This window comes from Eretmochelys imbricata, chromosome 2 (genome assembly GCF_965152235.1).
Source record: "Eretmochelys imbricata isolate rEreImb1 chromosome 2, rEreImb1.hap1, whole genome shotgun sequence".
Classification (NCBI taxonomy): domain Eukaryota; kingdom Metazoa; phylum Chordata; order Testudines; family Cheloniidae; genus Eretmochelys; species Eretmochelys imbricata.
In genome coordinates this window covers 208,818,863-208,841,727 of record NC_135573.1, presented here as the reverse complement: position 1 = coordinate 208,841,727, position 22,865 = coordinate 208,818,863, and the positions used below count along the sequence as shown (strand labels likewise).

Here is a 22,865-nt window from a genome sequence, read left to right as displayed (position 1 = left end):
TCGCCCAGAACTTGGGGTTGCAGGCTGAGGAGATGGTTGAGCAGGAGGACCCCATGGTGAACATTTTTAGCCCCAAAGGTCCACCCAGAATAGCGCTCCCACTCATTAAGACCATTCAGTCCAACTATAAGACCATATGGCAGACCCCGGCCCCCAGCGCTCCAACGGCCAAAGGAGTGGAGCGTAAATACTTTGCCCCATCTAAGGGCTTTGAGTTTCTGTTCTGCCACCCGAGTCCATGCTCCCTAGTGGTCTCAGCGGTAAACGAAAGGGAGCACCATGGACAGGAGGCCCCAGCCCTTAAGGCCAAGGAGGCGAAACGCCTGGACCCTTTTGGCAGAAATGTGTACTCATCTGGGGGCCTTCAATTAAGGATTGCGAACCACCAGGCTATCCTCAACAGGCACAATTTCAACTCTTGGGCGGCGGTGGGGAGGTTTAAGGACAACCACAAGGTTCCCAACAGGAGTTCACAGCCCTGGTGGACGAGGGCAAGGCAGTAGCCAAGACCTCTCTCCAGGCCTCCCTAGATTCGGCAGATGTAGCGGCTAGAACAGTCGCGTCGGGGTGGTCATGAAGCACTCGGCATGGCTCCAGGAGTCAGGCCTGCCACTCGAGATCTAGAATTCACTCCAGGACCTCCCCTTCGAAGGGTCTGGACTCTTCTCGGGCCAGACAGACACGAGGCCGCACAGCCTTAAGGACTTGCGAGCTACGCTTAAGTCGCTGGGTATGCACACCCCGGCGACCCAGAGGAAGCCCTTTAAGCCGCAGCCTCCCCCTCAACACCAGTACCTGCTTTGCCATGGGCATGAGCCTTACCGTAGGTGAGGCAGGGATAACAGGCAACAGCGCAACAACAGTAACAATAATGCGCCGGGCCAGAACCAAGGCCAGCACAAACCCCAGCCGGGCACTAAACCAGGCTTTTGAAGGTGCGCTCGAGGACAGCGTACCAGACCAGTCACCGGATCTGTCCCTTTGTTTATGTAACTGCCTGTCCCGTTTCTCCTGAGTGTGGTCCACCGTTACGTCAGATTGCTGGGTCTTACACACGGTGCAGAACGGGTACTCACTGCAGTTCGCCTCCCTCCTACCCCCTTCCCTGTCCCTCTTCAGGGACCCCTCTCACAAGCATCTCCTAGAGAAGGAAATCCACTCACTGCTAGAGGCGGGGGCGGTAGAGGTGGTGCCGCACAGCCTAAGGGGGAAGGGGCTCTACTCCCGGTACTTCCTCATCCCCAAGGCCAAAGGGGGTCTTTGCCCCATCCTAGACCTGCGCGGGCTCAACAAGTTCCTGGTCAAGGCCCTGTTCCGCATGGTCTCTCTGGGCACCATCATCCCTTCCTTGGATCCAGGGGACTGGTACGCTGTCCTCGACATGAAGGACGCGTACTTTCATATTGCCATCCACCCAGCACATTGGCGGTTCCTACGCCTCACTGTGGGCCAAGAACATTACCAGTTTGTGATTCTCCCGTTAGGTCTAGCTGCGGCCCCACGGGTGTTCATGAAGTGCGTGGCGGTGGCCTTCTTACGGAGGTAGAGAATCCGGGTGTACCCATACCGTGACGACTGGCTCCTGGCAGGCTGATCCAAGGCGGAAGTGCGGGGCCATGTGGAGGTGGGCCTGAGATTGTTCCGCGAGCTGGGGCACCTGGTCAACGTCCCCAAGTCCACGCTCGTACCCACGCAGAAAGTGGAATTCATAGGGGCAGTCCTGGACGCGGTGCAGGCCAGGGCAAGCCTTCCAGTATCCCGATTCCAGGCTATCCAGCAAGCGGTGGCCTCCTTGCGCCAGTTTACGACGACAACGGCCAGGTGCTGCCTGCGGCTGCTGGGCCACATGGCAGCATGCACGCACGTGGTCAGGCATGCCAGACTGAGACTCAGGACTCTGCAGGCGTGGCTTGCTCAGGTGTACCGCCCAGGCAGGGACGCCCTGGACTTGGTAGTGACCGCCCCAAGGGACATGCTGGACTCCCTGCTGTGGTGGCAGTCCCAGCCTGTGGTTTGCAAAGCCATCCCCAACCGGACCTGACGCTGGTGACGGACGCTTCAGACCACGGATGGGGGACTCACCTGGGGGACCTCATGATGCAGGGGTTGTGGTCCGGAGCAGAGCGATCGCTCCATATCAATGTGAAGGAGCTCAGGCGGTTCGTCTCGCCTGCCAGACCTTTCACGCCGCTCTGAGTGGTCACAGCATGACAGTTCTGACAGACAACACTACTGCCATGTTTTATATAAACAAACAGGGTGGGGCTCGTTCCTCACCACTCTGTCGCGAGGCTCTCCTCCTTTAGGATCTTTGCATAGCCCATGCAATTCACCTCAAGGCGTCTTATCTCCCGGGGGTATGGAACGAGCTGGCAGACTCCCTCAGCAGGTCGTACCGCATGCATGAGTGGATGGTCAGGGCGGATATCATGCTTTCGTTCTTCCGCAGGTGGGGGTTTTCCCGGGTAGACCTGTTTGCCACCAGGGCCAACGCCCAGTACCCACGGTTCTGCTCGTTCTAGGGCCGCAGTCCGGGCTCGCTTGTGGATACATTTGCGATCCTGTGGAGTGGGGGCTTGATGTATGCCTTCCCACCGCTCCCCTTGGTACACAAGGTCCTACTCAAGGTGCGCAGGGACAGGCAGATGGTGATCCTCATTGCCCCAGCCTGGGCCCGCCAGCACTGGTACACATCGCTCCTAGCTGTCGGTGGAGGCCCCAGTAGTCCTGCCCCTTACACCGGCAGCTCATTATGCAGGACGGCGGGCGGCTTCTCCACCCCGATCTACAGTCACTGCACCTGATGGCGTGGAGGCTTTGTGGCTAAATGCCCTGGAGAGCCAGTGCTCCCTTCCCATGCAGCCGATCCTGCTTGGCAGTAGAAAGCTCTCTACCAGGGTGACCTATATGGCCAAGTGGAAAAGGTTCTCTTGTTGGTGTGAACCCCGAAAGGAGCAACCGTGCCAGGCCCCGGTGCAAGCCCTCCTGGAGTACCTCCTATACCTCAAATAGCCCTGTCCTCACTCAGAGTACACCTGGCAGCCATCTTCGCCTTCCATCTGGGGTTCTTGGGGGGGCTCGGTGTTTTCCCACCCAATGGTGGGACGGTTCCTTAAAGGGTTGGAGAGGGTGTTTCTGTACTTCCGCCCCCCAGTCCCTCCATGGAACCTTAACTTGGTCCTCTCTAAACACATGGGACCTCCTTTCGAGCCCCTTACTTCCTGTTCTCTTCTGGAAGGTGGCATTTCTGGTTGCCATTACCTCGGCCAGAAGGGTGTCCGAACTGAGGGCCCTCACTTCTGAGCCACCGTATACAGTATTTCACAAGGACAAGGCGCAGCTCCGGCCACACCCCAAGTTCCTCCCTAAGCTGGTCTCCCAATTCCATTTGGGCCAGGACATTTGTCTGCCAGTGTTCTTCCCGAAACCGCATATGGACCCGAGTCACCGCAGCTTGCACACCCTGGATGTGCATCGAGCGCTGGTGTTCTATTTGGAGCGCACCAAGCCCTTTCGCAAATCCGCACAGCTGTTTGTGGCTGTAGCCGAGAGAATGAAAGGCCTCCCAGTGTCGGTGCAGCGGATTTCGTCTTGGATTACAAGCTGCATCCGGGCATGCTATGAGCTCGCAAGTGTTCCGGCCCTGGCGGTCATGGCCCACTCGACCAGGGCGCAAGTGACTTCCACGGCGTTCCTGGCACAGGTCCCGATCCAGGAGATCTACAGAGCAGCCACCTGGTCCTCGGTGCACACCTTCACGACCCACTAGGTGGTCAAACAGCAGGCCAGAGAGGACGCAGCGGTTGGCAGAGCAGTCCTCCGAGCAGTTGTTCCGTGACTCCTACCCTCCTCCAGAGGTAAGCTTGTGATTCACCTAATGTGGAATGGACGTGAACAAGCACTCGAAGAAGAAAAAATGATTACTTACTTTCTCGTAACTGTTCTTCGAGATGTGGTGTTCACGTCCATTCCACCACCTTCCCTCCTGGGAAGAAATGCTATAGAAGATCGTTGAGGATCATTTAGGAATTGAGAAGTGTAATTGTTTACAACAAGCAAGAGAGAGGTGATGTGTTGGCTGTGGATCAATCACAACCTTACTAATGCGGTAGGAAACAGCTTTTCATGCTTGAAATATAAGTCATGCCAACAGGCAGAGCCACTAAGACCTCAACCAGTTTCACAAAGAGCTTATGAGAAGGTAGGCCTTGATTTATTTAGCGGGCAATCAAAGGATTATTTAATAGTCACAGATTATTTTGCACACTGCATAGTACTAATATTAAGTCAGTGATAGCTGCCATGAAGGGATTCTTCTCCAGACATGGAATTTCAAATGAAGTCTTTAGCTATAATGGAATGCAGTTTTCCAGTGCAGATTTTAGGCAATTTGCCATGGATTGGGATTTTCATCATAAAACATCATGTCCCAATTACCTCCAGTCGAATGGACTTGTGGAAAGGTCAGTATGGATGGTAAAGAACTTTAAAAGAAAGACTTTTAACAATGGGGGTGATTTGTATAAAGCTTTGTTGGTTTACCAAAGTACACCTCTGAAGAATGCCTCTTTTCCAGCTCAGCTGTTATTGGGAAGAATGATCAGATCTAATTTAACAAGTACTGATATCTTGCTGAAATCTCATAACAGTGAAATCACATGGAAGATTAAATCAAAAGAGGAAGCAGAAATGTTATTTTGACAAAAGGACCCATGATGTCCTATCTCTTAACCTAAGTGATAGTGTGCCTGAGGAATCACACTTACAATACTGGGGCCAAAGGGGTACCATTAAATAGCAGCTGCATCCAAGGCCTTACATAGTCCAGAAAGACCAAGGGGACACATTTCAGCATAATTAAAGGAAGCTAAAAGTAATCCCAGAAAGTTACAAAACATTGACAGTAGATGTGGACTCTGGCATTTCCCAAACCTACTTTTGCCAGTTTCTCCTTTATCTGTTGATGATAAACAATCAGCAAGAGAACAACTCAAACTCTAATGAAAGGCTGATACAGAGAAGATCAGAGAGGTAGATTTTAAAGTCCTAAAAGACTTATGGAGACTTGATAACCTGCAAAAAAGGGGTATTTGAGGAAAGTGAGTGGTAAAGACTCACTCTAGAGTGATGTGCTGATAACCTCCCCTCGGTAGTTGGGTTTATGGAAATGTACTAGATGGCTTATTTAATGTATGTGTTGTTAGATAGTTGGGGGGTGTGTGTGTGTTTATATATAATATACATAAAGCCATATACATATATATACACATATATAAAGCTAATTTTTTAAAGGGAGAAGACGTAGAGATATGTTTGTGCAAGGCTCCCTCATAAGGGTCAGTTTTATGAATATAGGAATTTGGAGGCATGCCCTGGAAGCAGCATGAAGAACACAGCGTAGCTCTGCTCAGCAGTCCACCACAGAAGCTCTCTACTTTGTCTTTAATGAAACCTTTATTTCTTCTGTCTCATTCACTGGTTTGTTGTTTAATGAACCCCAAGATTATTGCAGCAATGGTCAGGTATTTAATATGGAAAATGACATTAAACTGCTGTGGGTTAATTTCAAGCATCCACGTTCCCAAGCTGTGATTTTAGTAGGAACGTTCCTGACATCTCATAACTGCCTCACCAGGAGCCAGTTACAACTGGCGGTAAATAACTGGGCATTCCTGACAACTCTCAGCAGGTTAAAGAGGTCCCACTCCATCAGCTGCAGTGTGATAGGTTTGATAATAGCTTCTATGCCAGAGCATCATAGAGGACTTAATTATAGACTTCACTTTGGTAACTGACCCTGGACCTGTTGCATGGATGCTTGCAATGAGGAGATCTTAATTCCCTGTGCTGAGCAGGTAAAAGATTAATACAAAGCTGTTAGTGGTTAGACTGGTTAGTTAATGTCACTTTTCAATATGTTTTCTTCTTGTTTTTATTTAGGAAATGATAGGTAAAAATGAAGCAGTCTCCGTGTTTGTAAATGGGATTATTTCTAGTAAAATAAGAAATTCTTAAATCCAAAACTAACAAATGTTTAATCACCATGACAGCAGCTAGTTGTAATGTATTAATGCGATAGGGCTTATGTATGTTTTCAGGAGTTTAAAGTCACATTAAAGGTGGTTGAAAAAATAGTTTTCATTGTATAGGAGGGCTGGGGGCGCTTGGCATAATAAATAGGTTAAATACATGTATTCCTGCATGTAGGGAGTAATGTGAATTTTGTATACAAAACACACCATTCTTAGAAGAAATGAAAAGAATGCAACACAAGCTTTAGGCCAAAATAAGTTCAATCCTAAATTCATCACTGACGTAAGCAGGTGTTGCCCCTATTTCTCAGTATTGTGGAAAGAGGGTCATTGATGGAGTTAAGCATGGAGGGTTAACATCTACTGTGCCTTTATCCAGCATTGACTGCTAAGCAGTGCCAGTGGCCACTGGAATGTTGTTAAAGAACAATTTTGGTACTGGCGATGTTTCTTCCTGGTGAATTGTAAATTCTGTGTCCTTGGCCTGCATAACTACTGGGAGTGTATATAGGGGAGGGAAATCGCCTGGTACTTTTCACAAGAAAAGAAACCCTTCTACTCCCTAATCACTTAAATATGTTGTTCATAGCTGTAGGAAAAATCAGCTAGGGAGTTCCTAGTGGGTGCAGGAGTTAGTGGTGGCTGGCAGGGTGAAGCAAAAAGGTGTGTGTGTGTGCTGAGGAGTGGCAGACAGATTGTAACATGGTTAACAGTTGCAGCTGTACCAGTGACCCTGGAAAGAGGCAGGAAAAAGTGGCCAATATGGGAGGAGAAGGAAAGGTGAATAAAGAGGTGCAGAATTGGCTGGTGAAGGCTGGCTCTGCATAAAGAAAGGTTTGTAATATGATGTGACAATAGCAGCCCTCTGAAATCTCATCAGTTCCATAGGTACAACTATCTGTTTCCTGCCCAAATTCCAGGTTGGTTAATACACATCTAATCATACCATTGCCCCCTTGTAATTCAAATTGGTATGGTAGTATCACTATAACTCACTGGATCACAGCTGAGAATACCACATTCAGGACAGACTTCTGAGAAATAGGGCAGACTCATCCCAAACTGATGGTTATTCTATCATTAGATTATACCAAGGTATGATAAATGAAGGGGTCAGGGGGTTAGCTCCCTTTTATGGACACCCAGCCAGCCAGTTAGCTATGAAGTCCCTCTTGGTGGCTGTTCTCTGCTTGCTTTACCTGTAAAGGGTTAATAAAGTCCCCCAGGCAAAGGAAAGAGAGTGGACACTTGACCAAAAGAGCCAATGGTAAGGCTAGAACTTTTTAAAATGGGGGGGGGGGGGAACCTTCCCCCTTGTCTCTGTTGTGGTTCTCCTGGAAAGAGGGGAACAGGGAGCAGTTATACTATGAGAAGCTTGAAGCCAGGTATGATCGTAGATCATCAGATCATACCTAGAACTACTTATCTGGAACCCCCAAATGTGTAAGTAGATCAGGAATGTTTAGAAAGACACGATTAGGTTTATTTCTGTTTGTTTCTTATGGCTAGTGGACTCCTCTGTGCTAACCCCAGATGCTTTTGTTTGCTTGTAACCTTTAAGCTGAACCTATGTTGGGTACTTAATTTTTGGAATTGCTCTTTTAAAATCTATCAAAAGGCTGAGTTCCAAATGTATTTTCTTTCTTTTTGTTTTTAATAAAATTTACATTTTTTTAAGAACAGAATTGGATTTTTGGTGTCCTAAGAGGTTTCTGCATATGTTGTTTAATTAGTTGGTGGCAACAGCTAATTTCCTTTTTCTTTCTCAGCTCTTTCCCAGAGGGGTGTGTGTGAAAGGGCTTGAGGGTAGGGTACCCCACAGGAAGGAATTCCGAAGTGTGCCTTCCTGGGTTCCAAAAAAAGGGGTTTTGCATTTGGGTGGTGGCAGTGTTTACCAAGCCAAGGTCAGAAAAAAGCTGTAACCTTGGGAGTTTAATACAAGCCTGGAGTGGCCAGTATTAATTTTAAAAATCCTTGTGGGCCCCCACCTTCTGCACTCGAAGTGCCAGAGAGGGCAATCAGCCGTGACACAAGCCAATAACAAAAGTGAACTTCTGTATCACCACCCTGGTTAACAAGAGGTTAAAAATGCAGACTCCATAGGCATTCCAGCCCTTGGCTCACCACCCAGATGCTGGAATTCATGATGAGTGGTTATTGAAAACCAGTTTTATCAGATATAGGGCCTTTCCAAGTCCAAGGTATCAGCCATATAGCCAAGTCAATATATAACTCAGATCTTACTCAATTACGCTGATACCAATCCTTTAGTAGCTAAAAACTAAAGGTTTAATAATATAAAAAAGAGGGAAAAGAAGAGAGTTATTGAATAGTTAAAGGATCATAGACATACAAGTGATTTTCAGTGTTCATAGATCAGGATCACAGCAGTAATGGAATAAACTACTGGCTTGCAGAAGTCACTCTCTAATCAGATTGGGCATCACCAGTCCTTGTTTAAAGCTTCCTTGTTAGAAATCCAGTCCAGAGAAATGAAGCAGGAAATGAAGACGAAATGAAAGTCTTTCAGGGGTCTTTACAAGGCAGTCATGACAAGAATCTTATTGCTCTTATGGGTAGGATATATGTGTGACTGAGGGGTGGCAGACAGGGCTAATCATCTTACAATATACTAGTAAGGCTTCTTCTAGTAGTACATATACAACCAGATCCAGGACTCTGGAGTTTGAATCTCATTTTTAAAAGGCTCTGCTCAGCTTTCCTTGGAGCCTCTGATGGCTTTATGTACTTTTGATACTAAAAGTAAAATTTCTAGTGGTTGTTATATCTTTACAGATGATGTAGGTGGCTTGGAAGCCCCCGTGTGGGTTTTCCAATACTATGAATCTGTACTTAAGATTTTTGGAGACTCTTAATTCCAAAGCTAGTATTCCCACTTCATTTGGAAAAAAAGATCTCCTTGACCAGTGTTTACCCCTCTGTAAAACTAGAGGTGAGATATTAGCATAGCATGTTTTAGAGATGAAACTCTAAATTTTTTTCTCTGAACAATACACAGTCACATTTGAATATATGCAGGGATTGTATTTTTAACTTGCAGCTGTTTGTTGGAGACCAAGAATTTAAAATTAAGGAAAATGGAACCCCTGAAGTGGATGGACTTAATATGGTATGTGAACTTCCTTATTTGGCAGCTGAGTGAGACATACAGAATATAGGCCAGTGCTGTTTAGCTGGTTTTATTAAATGTTTGATTAAAATGCCATGTTTATAAAATGTTTAATTGACAGTTTGGCTGTAAGAATTCTCAATAGCATACACAAATGGAATCATTATTGAAAAGGTGGAAGAGGCTGAAGTTCTCTTCGTATTTGACCCTGTTCTCCACGAGAAGTAAAACACTTGCCTCAAATGTGTTAATCTAATAAAGCTAGTTTACATACATACAGGTTTAGGGCAAAATTTTCAAATGTGGATGCCTTAAATTATGCACCTAAATAAGGATCTGATTTTTTCAGAGGTGCTGAACACCTACATTTGAAAATGTTGGCTTTAGTGCTTCCTGACTGCTCTAAGAAGTATGTTCTCATGTTAATGCCGAAGGATTACCCCATACTTCTAATGGACATTGCCTAATCTTTTAAAAATGTTTATTGCTGTTACAAAAATTTATTCTGTGCCCTTCACCATGTAATTTAGCTGTCACTATCAAACACACACTAATTTAAATCAATATTAAATTAATATTTTATTAATATTAGTCATAAACAGGAATTCAACTATTTTATTGGTAATGTCAATTTTAACAAACCGTTACTATCTATTTGAAAAACTGCAAACCAGAATTGAAGAGGTGGTCTATGAAATAGCCTGGCCCTATTCAATTTAAGACTTCATTGATCTCCTTCCTTCTGTCCCTCTGTTTCCGCTCTTTCCTATGCATTTGTTTCCCCATATACTTGTTTTTACCTAAGTTTTCAACATCCTCCCAGCAAAGTACTGTGCCTGATTCACAATAGCCTGTTTGCTGTTGTCACAGCTTTAGTAAAAGTAAAAAAAAAAAGTTTCACGCTGTATTTATGTAATGATTATGCATACAAAAGTGACTGTCATCTAGCAATACAGCGTTTATTACAGATGTGAAACATTAACTGGGGAATAATAATAAAAACTTCACTTTGGCTGAGAAGCCATTCTTTAAACTAACAAGTTTAGCATATCATGTGTGAAAGCTGTGCAGATTTATTACAGTTAAAGCGATTAGGCTGTTGTGAAAACAATATTGTAAGACAAAAACAAAACTGATTACTTCACATGAAAATATCAGTTCTGACTGCCCAAGGATTTAAAAAGCAAAACAAAACCCAAAGTTTACCCAGAACCATTTGCCCAGTGTATATTTCAGCACATTGTTATGCTAGAGGAGACAGTCTCTTTGAGATGGGAGTTTGCTGAAACACCTAACACCCAATGTCAGGAAGGCTAACCTAGCAGGATAAAGAAATCTGTCTGCAGTTCAACACATAGCAGGCATGATTATCCACTATCATGCACCTTGCATAATCACTTGCATCTGTGGAAAAACTCTACCACAGATATGAGTGGAGAATTCTGATTCTGTATCAGGTTGCACTCACTTTGCACAGATATACATGATTATCCAGAGTGCAAGGCAGTGGAGAATCATCCCAGCCTCTCTAAAACCTGTAACATTGTTTAATCCTTAAATACTGAAAAAAATTAACTTCTCTCTTGCTACTTAAGGCGTACAGAAAAACCTTAATTTTTCAGGAAAACAGAAATAACAAAATCCTCAAGAGATCAACAGTATCATCATCTGGGTCAACAGTAGCTGTCATATGATATCTGCTGTAATAAAATACTAATTTTATCAAATGTACTCTGAATTACGTGCATCCAGACTCAAATGGGTGATTCCAGCTTGCCAAACTTTGTTTGTTTTCCTCTGAGCCAATAGTTTAAATACATTTGGAGATGTGAAGAAATGCTTTTTCTACCCAAAACCAATTAAGAATCCTTGTTGAGAATAGTAATGTATAATTTCCTTTTATAGTTTTTAGCTGTTAGAGAGCAAGATTTCCTTTCATCAGTGAATAAATTAGAATGCACCAGGCAATATGGTTCCAATCGGTATATTATCATGGGCAGTTTGAGATTCATCCCTTCCGTGTTTTGTACATGAGGCATCTGAGTCCAGGGGGAAAGTCATCCATGCTGCTCTTGGATTACAAGAATTTCAGTAAGAAAACTTCGAGTGCTTGCTCATGTCTATTCTAATGAAGGTGTGTGCACCACTGCTGGGAAGTTTTCCCCTGTAGTATCCAATGGGTCGGCTCTGCTGCCCCCTGGAGTTGCACTCTCATAGTGCTGGTATATAGTGTCCTGTCGAGTCGCTGCCCCCTGAGTTTTTTCTTACCGCCCATGAAGTTCTGCTCGTCCTTGCATTCACGCAAGTACTCTCCTCAGTTGATTTTGTCTTTTTTTCTTGTATATAGTTAGTTATAGTAACTAGAATTTACGATTTTGTATTACTTAGTAGTTATTAGATTAGAACCTCGGTAAATGTGGTTACCTCGGTACCGGGACATGCCTCGGTGCCTGGGGTTTAAACTATGTGTGTTTTACCATAAGCCCATGCCCATTACTGATCCCCCTTCTAGCTGCCCTAAGTGCTTGGGGGAGGCCCACCTACGGGACTGCTGTAGGATTTGTAAACGGTTCAAACACTGTATCTTCAAGGACAAAGACCAGAGATTTAAATTCCTCATTATGGAAGCAGTTCTCCACCCCTCAGAGCTGAGCCAAGCCATCTTGGCACTGAGCACCTCTACTTTGGTGACAAGTGCACTGGCTTCTCTGAGAGACAGGTAGTGCAGCTTGACCTCACCAGCACCGGTTCAAGAGGTTTTTCTAGGGAGCGGAAAACCATCCCTTTGGGTCACATACCTGGTAAGTGGAAAAGGTTCTCAATCCGGCCAGAAAGGGGTCTCGCTCATGCGATCATCAGTACTGTGTATTCTGGACTACTTGCTATACCTGAAGCAGCAAGGGCTACCAACGTCTTCAATTAGGGTCCACCTGGAAGCAATCTCGGCTTTTCACCCATGGGAGAGCAGGTTCATCTTTGCAAACTCACTCTGGTAGTTGCTTTCTCGAGGGGCTGGATAGGCTGTACCCACAGGTGACAGCTGATCCTGCCCTGGAACCTTAACCTGATGCTGTCAAGACTCAAGGATCCCCCATTGGAGCCCTTGGCAGCGTGCTCTGATGGCTATCACCTAGGCCAGAAGGGTTTTGGAAATCAGGGCTCTTATGTCAGATTCTCCATACATGGTCTTCTTCAAGGATAAGGTCCAAATGCGCCCTCACCTAGCCTTTCTCCCAAAGGTGGTGTTGCAATTCCACAACAGTCAGGACATTTTTTTCCCGTTCTTCTAGCCAAAGCCACATGCTAACAGCCAGAAAGGCTCCATTCGTTGGGTGTCAGGTGGGCACTTGCCTTTCACATAGAAAGTACTAAATCATTCAGGAAACTACTCAGTTTTTCGTGGCGGTGGCAGACAGGATGAAAGGCCTCCCAGTCTCAACCCAGAGAATTTCATTGTGGATCGCTTCTTGTATCTGCGTCTGCTGCGACCTGCTGAAAGTCCCTGCTCTGATCCTGATGGCACATTCCACAAAGGCCCAAGCGTCTTCAGGTGTATTTGTGGCACAGGTTCCCATCCAAGATATCTGTGGAGCAACAATGTGGTCTTTAGTCTGTACCTTTGCAACTTACTATGCCGTCACTCAGCAAGCCAGAGACGATAACTTCCTCAAACCTAAGACTCTGTTCTATTCCTCAGCAACTTTTAATGTGTTAAGCTTTGGACTGTAGAGTCCAAAAAGTCTAAGGTATAAATGCAGGGCTGAGTATAAATTTAGCCACTGTTGGTTTACTTTCCATTTTTTCTTTATCTGTCAGAGTTGGGACTAACAAGTGGAAAAGTAAATCTTGAACATGACAAAAATTACAGTAACTAAAATGAATGTAGTGGAGGACACAAGACAGTTTTAATTGACCTTTTAATTGCCCTACTGGTGTTCAGGATTTCCCCGATGATGGCAAATAAAAACAGTAGAAATCATCCATTTATAATGGCTGTGGGAACTGGCACTGTGGGCCATGACATGTTACTGAAGAAATTGCCCGAGTGTGAGATTCACAAGCGTTAAAAGGTTAACGGTGCTTGTTTTTGTCAAGTTGTTAACAAGTACCACCTCTGTTTAATGTGTTCAGTATTGGAATTATATTAGGTTAGCACTGTTTTTTGCATGTGTAATATCTCTGGGCTCCAAGTACTTGGAAGAAGCATTGAGGAAATATTTGATTTGTTAATGGACATTTATGGAGTTGGAGGCCTGCGTGTTTCTCCTGCTAAGTAACTCTTTTCACTCGCTTTCCCCTCCCTCTTCCATTTTATTTTCTCTTAGGATAATAAGGTTAAATCTCTACTCTTGAATCTGATCTGCAGTAACAGAATGACAGCTGAGCAGGTGCTGAATGATGAGTGTTTCTTGTTCCCGGATGTGATCCCAGCTCCACCGCAGAATGAACCTGGTGAAGAACTTGAATGTGAAAAGACAGAGGAAAAAGGCGAGGACATTATCAGTTCTGACAACAAGACAGATGACAATGAGGAGATTGACCCTTCTCAGTAGGCCAGAGGACTCGCCAGCCATTTGCTTCAGTTATTTTTATTTTGTTTGAGTTCTAAAAAAAAAAATAAAAACTTGCATGGAATCTGAAAGTAGTTGTCCTACACTCAAATATTCAAAATATAAAAGGGTTTGGTAAGCCTAACCATTTTTGTGTAATTACAGGTGTGGTCTCTTCGTTGGGATTTCTTTTAAAAAAGTATGTTGCTGAATAACTCTTTGAATAACTGTCTGAAGTTAAGAGCATGATGATGCTAATTGAGGCAATAGCAAAGAGAAATGCTCTAAAGTTTGTCAACGCTTTGCTTTATCACTTTGACATTCTGAGGACCTTTCGAGGGGATGTTATCTACTGGTGGTAGAGCTGTTAGCCAGATACCAGGAGATCAGACGTGTGAAATCATGACTCCTTTTCATGCCACTGTCCTCTCCCTCTTTCTTCTGCTCTGCTCCCTTCCAAGATGTTCCTGTTAAAATAGATGACTGCTGCTCTTACTGAGGGGCCAGTGATGTGTTTTGTCAGATAGCCAAGCAGATATTCCAACAGCAGCTGCCTCCAAGACAAAAATCACCTGTGGTGCTTTGAGAATTGGTCAGCAGAATGTACTAAGTGGAGAGAGCTATCAAACCTATTTTCCCTCCCCAGAATCCAAGCAAGGTATGTTTGAGCTCCTCTGATTGAGTTGGCAAAAGGCCGAGGATATTGTGTCTGTCTCATCTTTGCAGTGCTGCCACCATGCCACCTGCCTGGCCAAATAAAATACTATGCCTTGTATTCTGCTTGTGTGTTTATAAAAGCGGGGGAAGGGGGAGCGTGGGCGTGTTTTTTATAGGAAATCATTTAATATCTTTCAGGTTTTGATGCATGACAAACATAAATAAGATTTCTGAATGTTTGTCTAAATATATTTTGAAGACTGCAGATTCTCACAATGGTGGGAGGGGAGGGTTGTTTGAATGAACAAAAGAATAAAAACTCAATTTTATGCAAAATTTGGAACAAGTCTATTTATAATTATTGGAGTGCAAGAAGTCACTCCTGACTTGCATGTTTATTGAAGCCACTGCTGAGTCACTCTTTCATTCAGTGGCGTATTTGGAGACTGAAATGGGAAGGAGGGAGCAGCAATGGAAAAGAAGAAGGGCGAGAGACATAATTCCTGTAAGAATATATCTGGCCACAGGGTGTTGCTCTTAACTGGTGATATTGCTCTTGGACAGTGTTTTAGCCAGAGACTAGTGTGCGTAGGGGAACTTTTAACAGAGTTGGCCATTACCATTTGAAGAGTGTACAGTGTTGTGTTTTTGTTTTGGGGAAAGACTTGGAAGTTTCAGGTACAATGATACATTCAATACTAGACTTAAGATGCAGTCTTGGAATTGCTTCTGTAACGTTAAAGAATGTTTTGCCGGAGGTGGTATTTCAGCTTTAATTGATATTTGACTTTGACTTTGTTTTGTTACAGAATATTTGATTAAAATGTTGTCTTATTTTTCTGATTAGAGGACACTGATTTTCAGATATTTGTGTCTATAATAAAAATCAGTGATAGCAAAATCTTTGTAAAGTGGTTTTGGTTTTAAAATTTTTAGGGTTGACAAATCAATTTTGATTACAAAAAAGTCACAGATGCATAGTATGTTAAAATGTGTATTATCATTAGAGTAAAACAACAAAATATACAACATTTTAAAAACAGTACTTTCATATTGTTGAATAAAGCATTTATTAATTCAGGGGTATGTTTTAAATACATGCAGCAGTAAGCATCATCTAGAGGGCTAACCTAATATTTGGGTTTTACTTTAGATACTGCATTTAGAGTTCAGGTTGGGGAGGTATGATATACACAACTCCCTCCAACATGCTTTCTTGTGCCCTAGAATCTAAACTGTAATCTTATTATTGCTTACACTATGGTTCACCTAGGAGCCCCAATCATGAAGAAGGACCCCGTTGTGTGAGGTGCTGTACAAACATGAACCAAAAGATGGTCTATGCCTCAAAGAACTTACAATCTAAAGCTTGCATCTTGAATAAAAAATTTGTTAGGCCTTGTGGTTGTGAAGAAAACCTTCAAAATATGAACCAAGTGTGACCAATGTAGTGGTGATGGAGTTTGCAGCTAGCCTGCAACAAAGATATGAAAAAAGGGAATCTGTTCCTGTTTGTTTTAATGAAAGTTAGCATCAATGCCTAATGATAATTTAAATGTCATTAACTAGTTCACTGATGAACAAGGCATGTAAGAGAGTAGAGGCTGGATGGTATTATCTATCTACTGTGCATAACATCTCATTCTGGCACCATGAGGAGTGGTACTTGTAAGAATATCACGACTTATTGTGGAAGCTGTTGTTGGGTCTGCATCACAGTGAGGCAGAAGCCAATGATGTGGAGTCTGAGTATATTCTAAATGTGCCTTGTTTTATTTAAACACATATACCAATCCTGGAACAGCTACAAACAACATGCTGGTAATATTTTCTTTCAGAAATCTCATCCTGTCACCAATGGCCTGTTCTCAGAAAAGTTCTGCCTCAACAATTGACTTCCGTGAGACCTAGGCAGAGAGCAGAGTCTTCTGCTTCTTGCTCAGTTCCCTCTACAGAGAACCTTGCATAACAAAAAGTAATACATAGCATGTCTTCCCAAGACTGAACATTTGCTTGCACATTAAGAAGAACTTGGTAGACTGTGTAACAGCAGCACCTGATGACACCTGCCTTAACATTTTTACCCGATCAAGAAAGGGCTATGCCTAATAAGCTCACCAGTGTGCATAATCATATTAGAACTTTTTACACAATCTAGTGAGAGTGGCAACTCATTTGTGCCATCTTGGCTAAGTGGAACTTAGTTTGTGGGAGAGTATTATTGCTCTTGTTTTCTCCTTTTGTTTTCTTCTTTTTGTGTGTGTGTGGGGGGGGGAGGGGGCTGGTTTAATTCCTGACTTTATTTTCTATGTGAAAGCGTAGATTCTGGAGCTCATGATAGCAACCTCCAGAATAAAGTACCTGTCTGCTAATCCCCAGTGACCACTCAGCAATAGAATCAGATCTGAAATAGAACCAGAACAGAATCTTGTTAGCAATTCGTTTAAAAAAAGAAATTCAGATGCAGTCTCAGATATCTGGAATATTGTATTCTCCTACCTGTCGTTTGAGTATGAAGCTACTGTGATGTTTTGGGTTTTTAGTATGATTATTCAGGCATCCAGATTCACCAGTAAGGACATAGACATTAACTATATTAAGGAAAGAAATGTAATATATATGGGGGAAAAAATTATTCCAAGTGAGTTGCACAGTCAACTTCTAATTGAATTGCTACACTATGTATAACGCACTATAATTTAACATAGTAAGAATCTGAGTAAGATGTATTTTAAAAAATGAAGCCCATAAGTAGGTACTTGTGCAGTATCATCTAGTGTATAGAGCACTGGACTGGAACACAGGAGAATGGCTTCTATGCGCAGCTCAGCTTGTGGTCTGCTGGGTGATTTTGGGAAATCACTTCATCTCTTTGTGCCTTTGGTTTCCCCATCTGTAAAATGGAGATAATGATACTGTTTTGCCTTGTAAAGTGCTTTGAGATCTATGGAGAAAAAGTGCTATATAAGAGCCAGACAGTGGTGGTGGTATTGTTTGTTGTTACATACCTTGTCTTCATAGTCCATACAGTTTAACTGATACGGAATTAAAAAGTTACTTTCACAAGATCTTGTTTTACTCATTTTTACTGTTTTCTTAGGGAGCTGGAGATTCAGGTCTTTCCCATTTTTTTCTTTCTTGTAATAAATGTGTGTGTAGCTTTAGTTAAAGAATTTGAGTATTGTCAAAGCTATTTGAAGAGGTTTTCTTCTCCTAAAAATGTTTAAATTCAAACAATCAAAATGTTTGTTTGCTATGTCCAAGAACTGACACGCCAACAGATAAAGACAGAATATGGGTTCTCTTACAGTATCTTGCTATGGTATATCTGACACTATGAATTATTTGGTGAGTATATACCTGTAGAGTGATACTGATGTATTGCTAGAGACAGGAGAAGGGTACAGGGCAATTCTGGGGGATTACTACTTGACTTATAGCTAGGGCCCTACCAAATTCGTGGCCATGAAAAACGCATCATGGATCATGAGATCTGGTCTCCCCCCCGTGAAATCTGTTCTTTTGTGTGCTTTTACCCCATACTATACAGATTTCATGGGGGAGACCAGTGTTTCTCAAATTGGGGGTCCTGACCCAAAAGGGAGTTGCACTGGGGTAACAAGGTTATTTTAGGAGTGTTGCAGTATTGCCACCCTTCTGCGCTGCCTTCAGAGCTGGGCGGCTGAAGAGCGGTGGCCGTTGGCTGGGCGCCCAGCTCTGAAGGCAGCACCCTGCCAGGAGCAGTGCAGAAGTAAGGGTGGCAATACCAGACCACGTCCTCCTTCCTTTTGCGCTGCTACTGGTGGCAGCTCTGCCTCAGAGCTGGGCTCCCAGCTAGCAGCTGCTGCTCTCCAGCTGCCCAGCTCTAAAGGCAGTGCCACCGCCGGCAGCAGCAGAAAAGTAATGGTAGCAGTACCACAACTTCCCCTACAATAACCTTTCAACCACCCACAACTCCTTTTTGGGTCAGGACCCCTACAATTACAACACTGAAACTTCAGATTTAAGTAGCTGAAATCATGAAATGTATTATATTTAAAATCCTATGACTCTGAAATTGACCAAAATGGATTGTGAATTTGGTAGGGCCCTAGTTATAGCTGTGACATTGGCTCTCACACACAGTCAGGAAGTGTAAGCCAGATATATATCTCCAGTTTCTCTCTTTTTCTGGGTCTTGCACTCGTCTTTGGGAAGGTGGACAGAGGAATATAATGTGGAGGAGTTTAGAAACAGTTCTTGTGTTTGGAGGCAAATTGATGCTTGGGGGCAAATTCTGGAGGCAAATTGATGTTCACTTCACACTAGTCTGTCCAAGACTCTTTGTTCAAGATATTTGTAAATTCTGGTTGCATTCATTTGTGATGTCAATGATACAGGATGCTTCAGTACATCAAAGTGATTCTGTAGCTGTTCTCTTTGGTTTGCTCATGATCAAATATCTGAAATGGGGAAACTGAAAGAAATTCTGTAGCTAAACCATTTTTCCTTTGTAGTTAAATACTTAAAACAACGGTATCATCTGAGAAGAATTAAAACCTGTTATTGCTGCGTCCAATATGTAGAAAAGGAGGAGAAACTATGGGATTGTTTTGCAAGAACAGATTGCTCTACAATGCTTTGATCCAAGTGTCATGAAGGAAACATGATGAATTTCCCCAAATACATGCCTGCCAATTTATAGATATCCAGAGTTGCATGAGATGGCTATTTAAGCAAGCTTCTCTGGAAGTGCTTATATTTGCAAACAGATCTTTTCTTTTATAACTTATTTCAAATTAAAAGTCAACAGTTCTGTAGGAGACTCAAGTCTGTGTTTCATAATGTATGTGGCCTCTCAGTGATTAATATGAAGAAACTAGTGGCAAAGGTAGCCCTTTAGGCTGCAGTGGATGTGTGGTAGACATGGCTTCCAGAAGTTTGGCCACTGGTCTAGTCATGAGAAGAGACTCCTAGCTGCAGTAGTCAGTCGAGTCTCTTTAATGAGGAAATGGACAAGTCCCTGCACTCACTAAAACACTCAAGATTGACTCTGCATTCCCTGGGGATTTCTCTGACCTCAAGATAAAACACCAGAGGCAGCCCTATAAACCAAGGCCATCCCCTTCTTATGCACCTTAGTACCAGCGCACAGCTGAGCCGTCACACAAATGTAAGAAGATTCAGCCTTGCTTCTGAGTCCTCTTTACTCTCAAGCCTCTTCTCTCACACAACCACTAGCCAAGAGCCACTTTTGACATGGTGGAGACCCATGTACCACCACTGATGCCAACCACCTCGTCCCCTGTTACCTTTGGGGGCAGTCTTGCATTCTTTGGCTACAGCTGGAACAAGATCACTGTGGATAATCCACCAAAGATACTCCACAGAGTTTCTCCTCTTCCCACCTCACAAACCCCCTTCCTGGTCCCCTTTGGGGACCACTCTCATGAGGTAATTCTTCAAAGGGAAGCAGAATCCTTCTTACAAGAGTGCGTCCCACCTCATTACCATGGGAGAGAATTCTACTCCCCATATTTCCTAGTTTCCCAAAAAAGCAGAAGGTGGAGACCTATCCTGGACCTTTGGCAACTCAACATCTCTAATTGAAAACTGAATTTCCAGATGATTATGCTGGCATGTGTAATCCCCTCTCTTCAAGAAGGGATGTAGTTCATGGCTCTTGCTATGAAGGACTCATATTTCCATGTGGATATTCACCCATCATACAGGAAGTTCCTGTGTTTTATGGTAGGCCAGGAACACTTCCAGTTTCAAGTCCTTCCCTTTGGGCTGGTTACAGCACCCGGACTATTTACAAAGGTTTTCTCCATGGTAGCAGCTTAGATGAGACACTATGGCTAGATGGGATTCCCATACCTGCATGATTGGCTCCTGGGAGGCTGATCTTGTCAGGAGGTCAGGTCAGCAACAAGGTTTCTCATACAACTTTTAACTGCAGTAGGTATTTGCATAAATGAAGAAAAGTCCATTTTGTTACCCACACAGGCAATAAACTGTGTAGGGTGAAGGTTGGACTTGACTTCTGTGAGAGTATCTTCTCCTCATGCACTGAGCACCCTGATGTCACACATCACTTGCAGACCACGAACCACAGTGCATAAGTGCTTCTCACTGTTAGGCCACGTGGCCATGTGCACCTGCATAACTCTTTTTGCCAGAATCTACTTATGGTGCCTGCAGGCTTGGCTCCATTTGACCTATCAAACAAACAAGTACCATATCAGCTCCAGGGTGGTCATTCCTATCAAAGTTGTCACTCTTATAACTTAGTGGCTCAACCAGGAAAGGTCATAGTAGGAGTTCCTTTTGCCCCTTGTACCCTCAGGGCCATCATTGTGACGGGTGCCTCCGTTCTGGGGTGCTCACCTGGACAATCACACTGCTCAGGATACTTGGACCCCCGCGAGACGCCAGACTACATATAAACTTACTGGAACTGAGGATGGTCCACCTTGTGTGCAAGGCCTTCCTTTGTCTGATATGCTTATTCCATATTCACATAATGTCAGACAATATGACCACAATGGTCTATGTAAGCATACAGGGAGGAGCAAGCTCTTATCCTCTCTTCCAGGAAGCTGTTAGACTTTGGAACTGGTGCATCAGAAACCACATTGATACACAAGCCGGATATCTTCCCGGTATGGACAATTCCCTGGCAGACGAGTTAAGCAGAAGCTTCTTGATAGACTGCAAGTGGGAGATTCACAACACGTTTGTGAGCAAGATATTTACACAGTGGGGTACTCTGCTATGGGATCTCTTTGCATCCCAAATGAAAAGAGAGCTTCCTCTGTCTTGCTCCAGGGGAGCCATGGGTTATGACTCCCAAGATGATGCTCCACTGATGTCTTGGACGAACAGCCCAAGATATGCCTTTCCTCCCATTCCTGTTTCCACAGGTTGCAAGGAAGATATGACATGACAGAGTCAACACTATTCTCCTAGCTCCCCCCAGCCCAGTTTTGGTTCAAGCAATTTCTAGCAATATCTGCCCATCCACCAATCAGGATCTGCCTGTTCTCAGATCTCCTAGGCCAAGACTGGGGGGACCAAGCATCCCAATCCAGGTTTACACCATGTCATGGCCTGTTTTTTGGTTGGGCATCAGAAATAGAACATGTTCAGTCCCTGTTCAGGTAATCCTTAACCAGAATAGAAAACCTTCTAATTAAAAATACTAGAACCTTCTAATTAAAAATACTAGAACCTTCTATCCAGCCAAACATTTAGCAGCAATTAGTGACTTCCTCCTTTCAGTGAAAAGGAGCTGTCTTTACTCACCCAGCCACAGTACAATTCATGAAAGGCCTGATTGGGACCTTCCCACCAGTGCTTAAACCTACCCCTTAATGGGACCTTAACCTTATCCTGTCCAAGCTCACTAGTCTGCCTTTTGAACCCATGGCAATTTGTACCATGGCCCATCTGGCCATGAAGGTGGCGGTGTTAGTAGCTATCACCCTCCTTATACAGTGTTTCACAAAGAAAAGATTTCTCTTCGACTACTCTCCAGATTCCTCCCCAAGATTATTTCCAAGTTCTACATCAATCAAGTGATACACTTCAAACTGTATTTTTCCCCAAACCGCACGCCTCTTCTGAAGACGAGATTTCCTGGACATCCAGCATGCCCTGGCATTCTACCTGCAAAGAACCAAACCTATTAGGAAATCACAGAAACTCTTTATTGCCATAACAGAGTGGTCACATGGGCAAGCCATAGTCTCCCAGAGAATTTCTAAGTGGTTTCAGAATGCATATTAGAGTGCTACAAGCTCGCAAACATGCCTCCCTCTGGGAGTGTAACATCTCGCTCCATGCAAGTACAAGCTGCCTCCATGACATCCCTATCAGACCTTCCACTGCAGGACATCTATACAGTAGCCTCTGGAGTTCGATCCACACATTCATGCTGTTCAATTCCCTTGTTCATGCCATGGCTGCAGATAAAGTGGTGGGGTTGGCAGTAGAGCAAGCATCTTTGCTGCCAGCTTCCTTGCATCTGTCTCTAGTCTGAACACTGCTTGCCAGTCACCCACATGTGGAATACACATAGGGACCAGCACTTGAAGAAGTGGAGGTTACTTACTGTAATTAGAGGTTTTTTGAGATATGTGATTTCTGTATTCCACTACCCACCCTCCATCCCCTCTGCTTTGGATCCTGTTGGATTTGTGGTAAGAAGAGAAACTGGTGAGGTGTCAGCCTGTGCTGCCTTTGATATCCTCAGTTGAGAGCATGTGGAGAGCCACTGCACATGTGCAGGCCAAAGACGGTGCTTGAAGAACTTCTGGACGTGGGCACATGGCAAACTTGCCTACCCATGTGTGGAATACAGATAGGGACCACACATCTCAAAGAACTTCCAGTTACAGTAAGTAACCTCCACTTCTCTCTCTCATTTTAAAGCACTGTGTAGTTACAGAATTCTGTTAACCAAACCACCATGGCATTGCTCACATTGAAATGTTCAGTGAAATATCTATTTTT

General features: G+C 44.0%; 1 protein-coding gene across 1 annotated transcript in view; it reads left to right on the top strand.

The window, feature by feature from the left end:
- Positions 1–13,715, top strand: part of STK31 (serine/threonine kinase 31) — a 78,857-nt gene extending 65,142 nt beyond the window's left edge. Inside the window, exons 22-23 of the mRNA XM_077809343.1 lie at positions 9,094–9,162; positions 13,488–13,715. Of these exons, the coding sequence (XP_077665469.1) occupies positions 9,094–9,162; positions 13,488–13,715 (297 nt within the window). The remainder of the gene's footprint in view (positions 1–9,093; positions 9,163–13,487) is intronic.
- Positions 13,716–22,865: the final 9,150 nt, after the last annotated feature.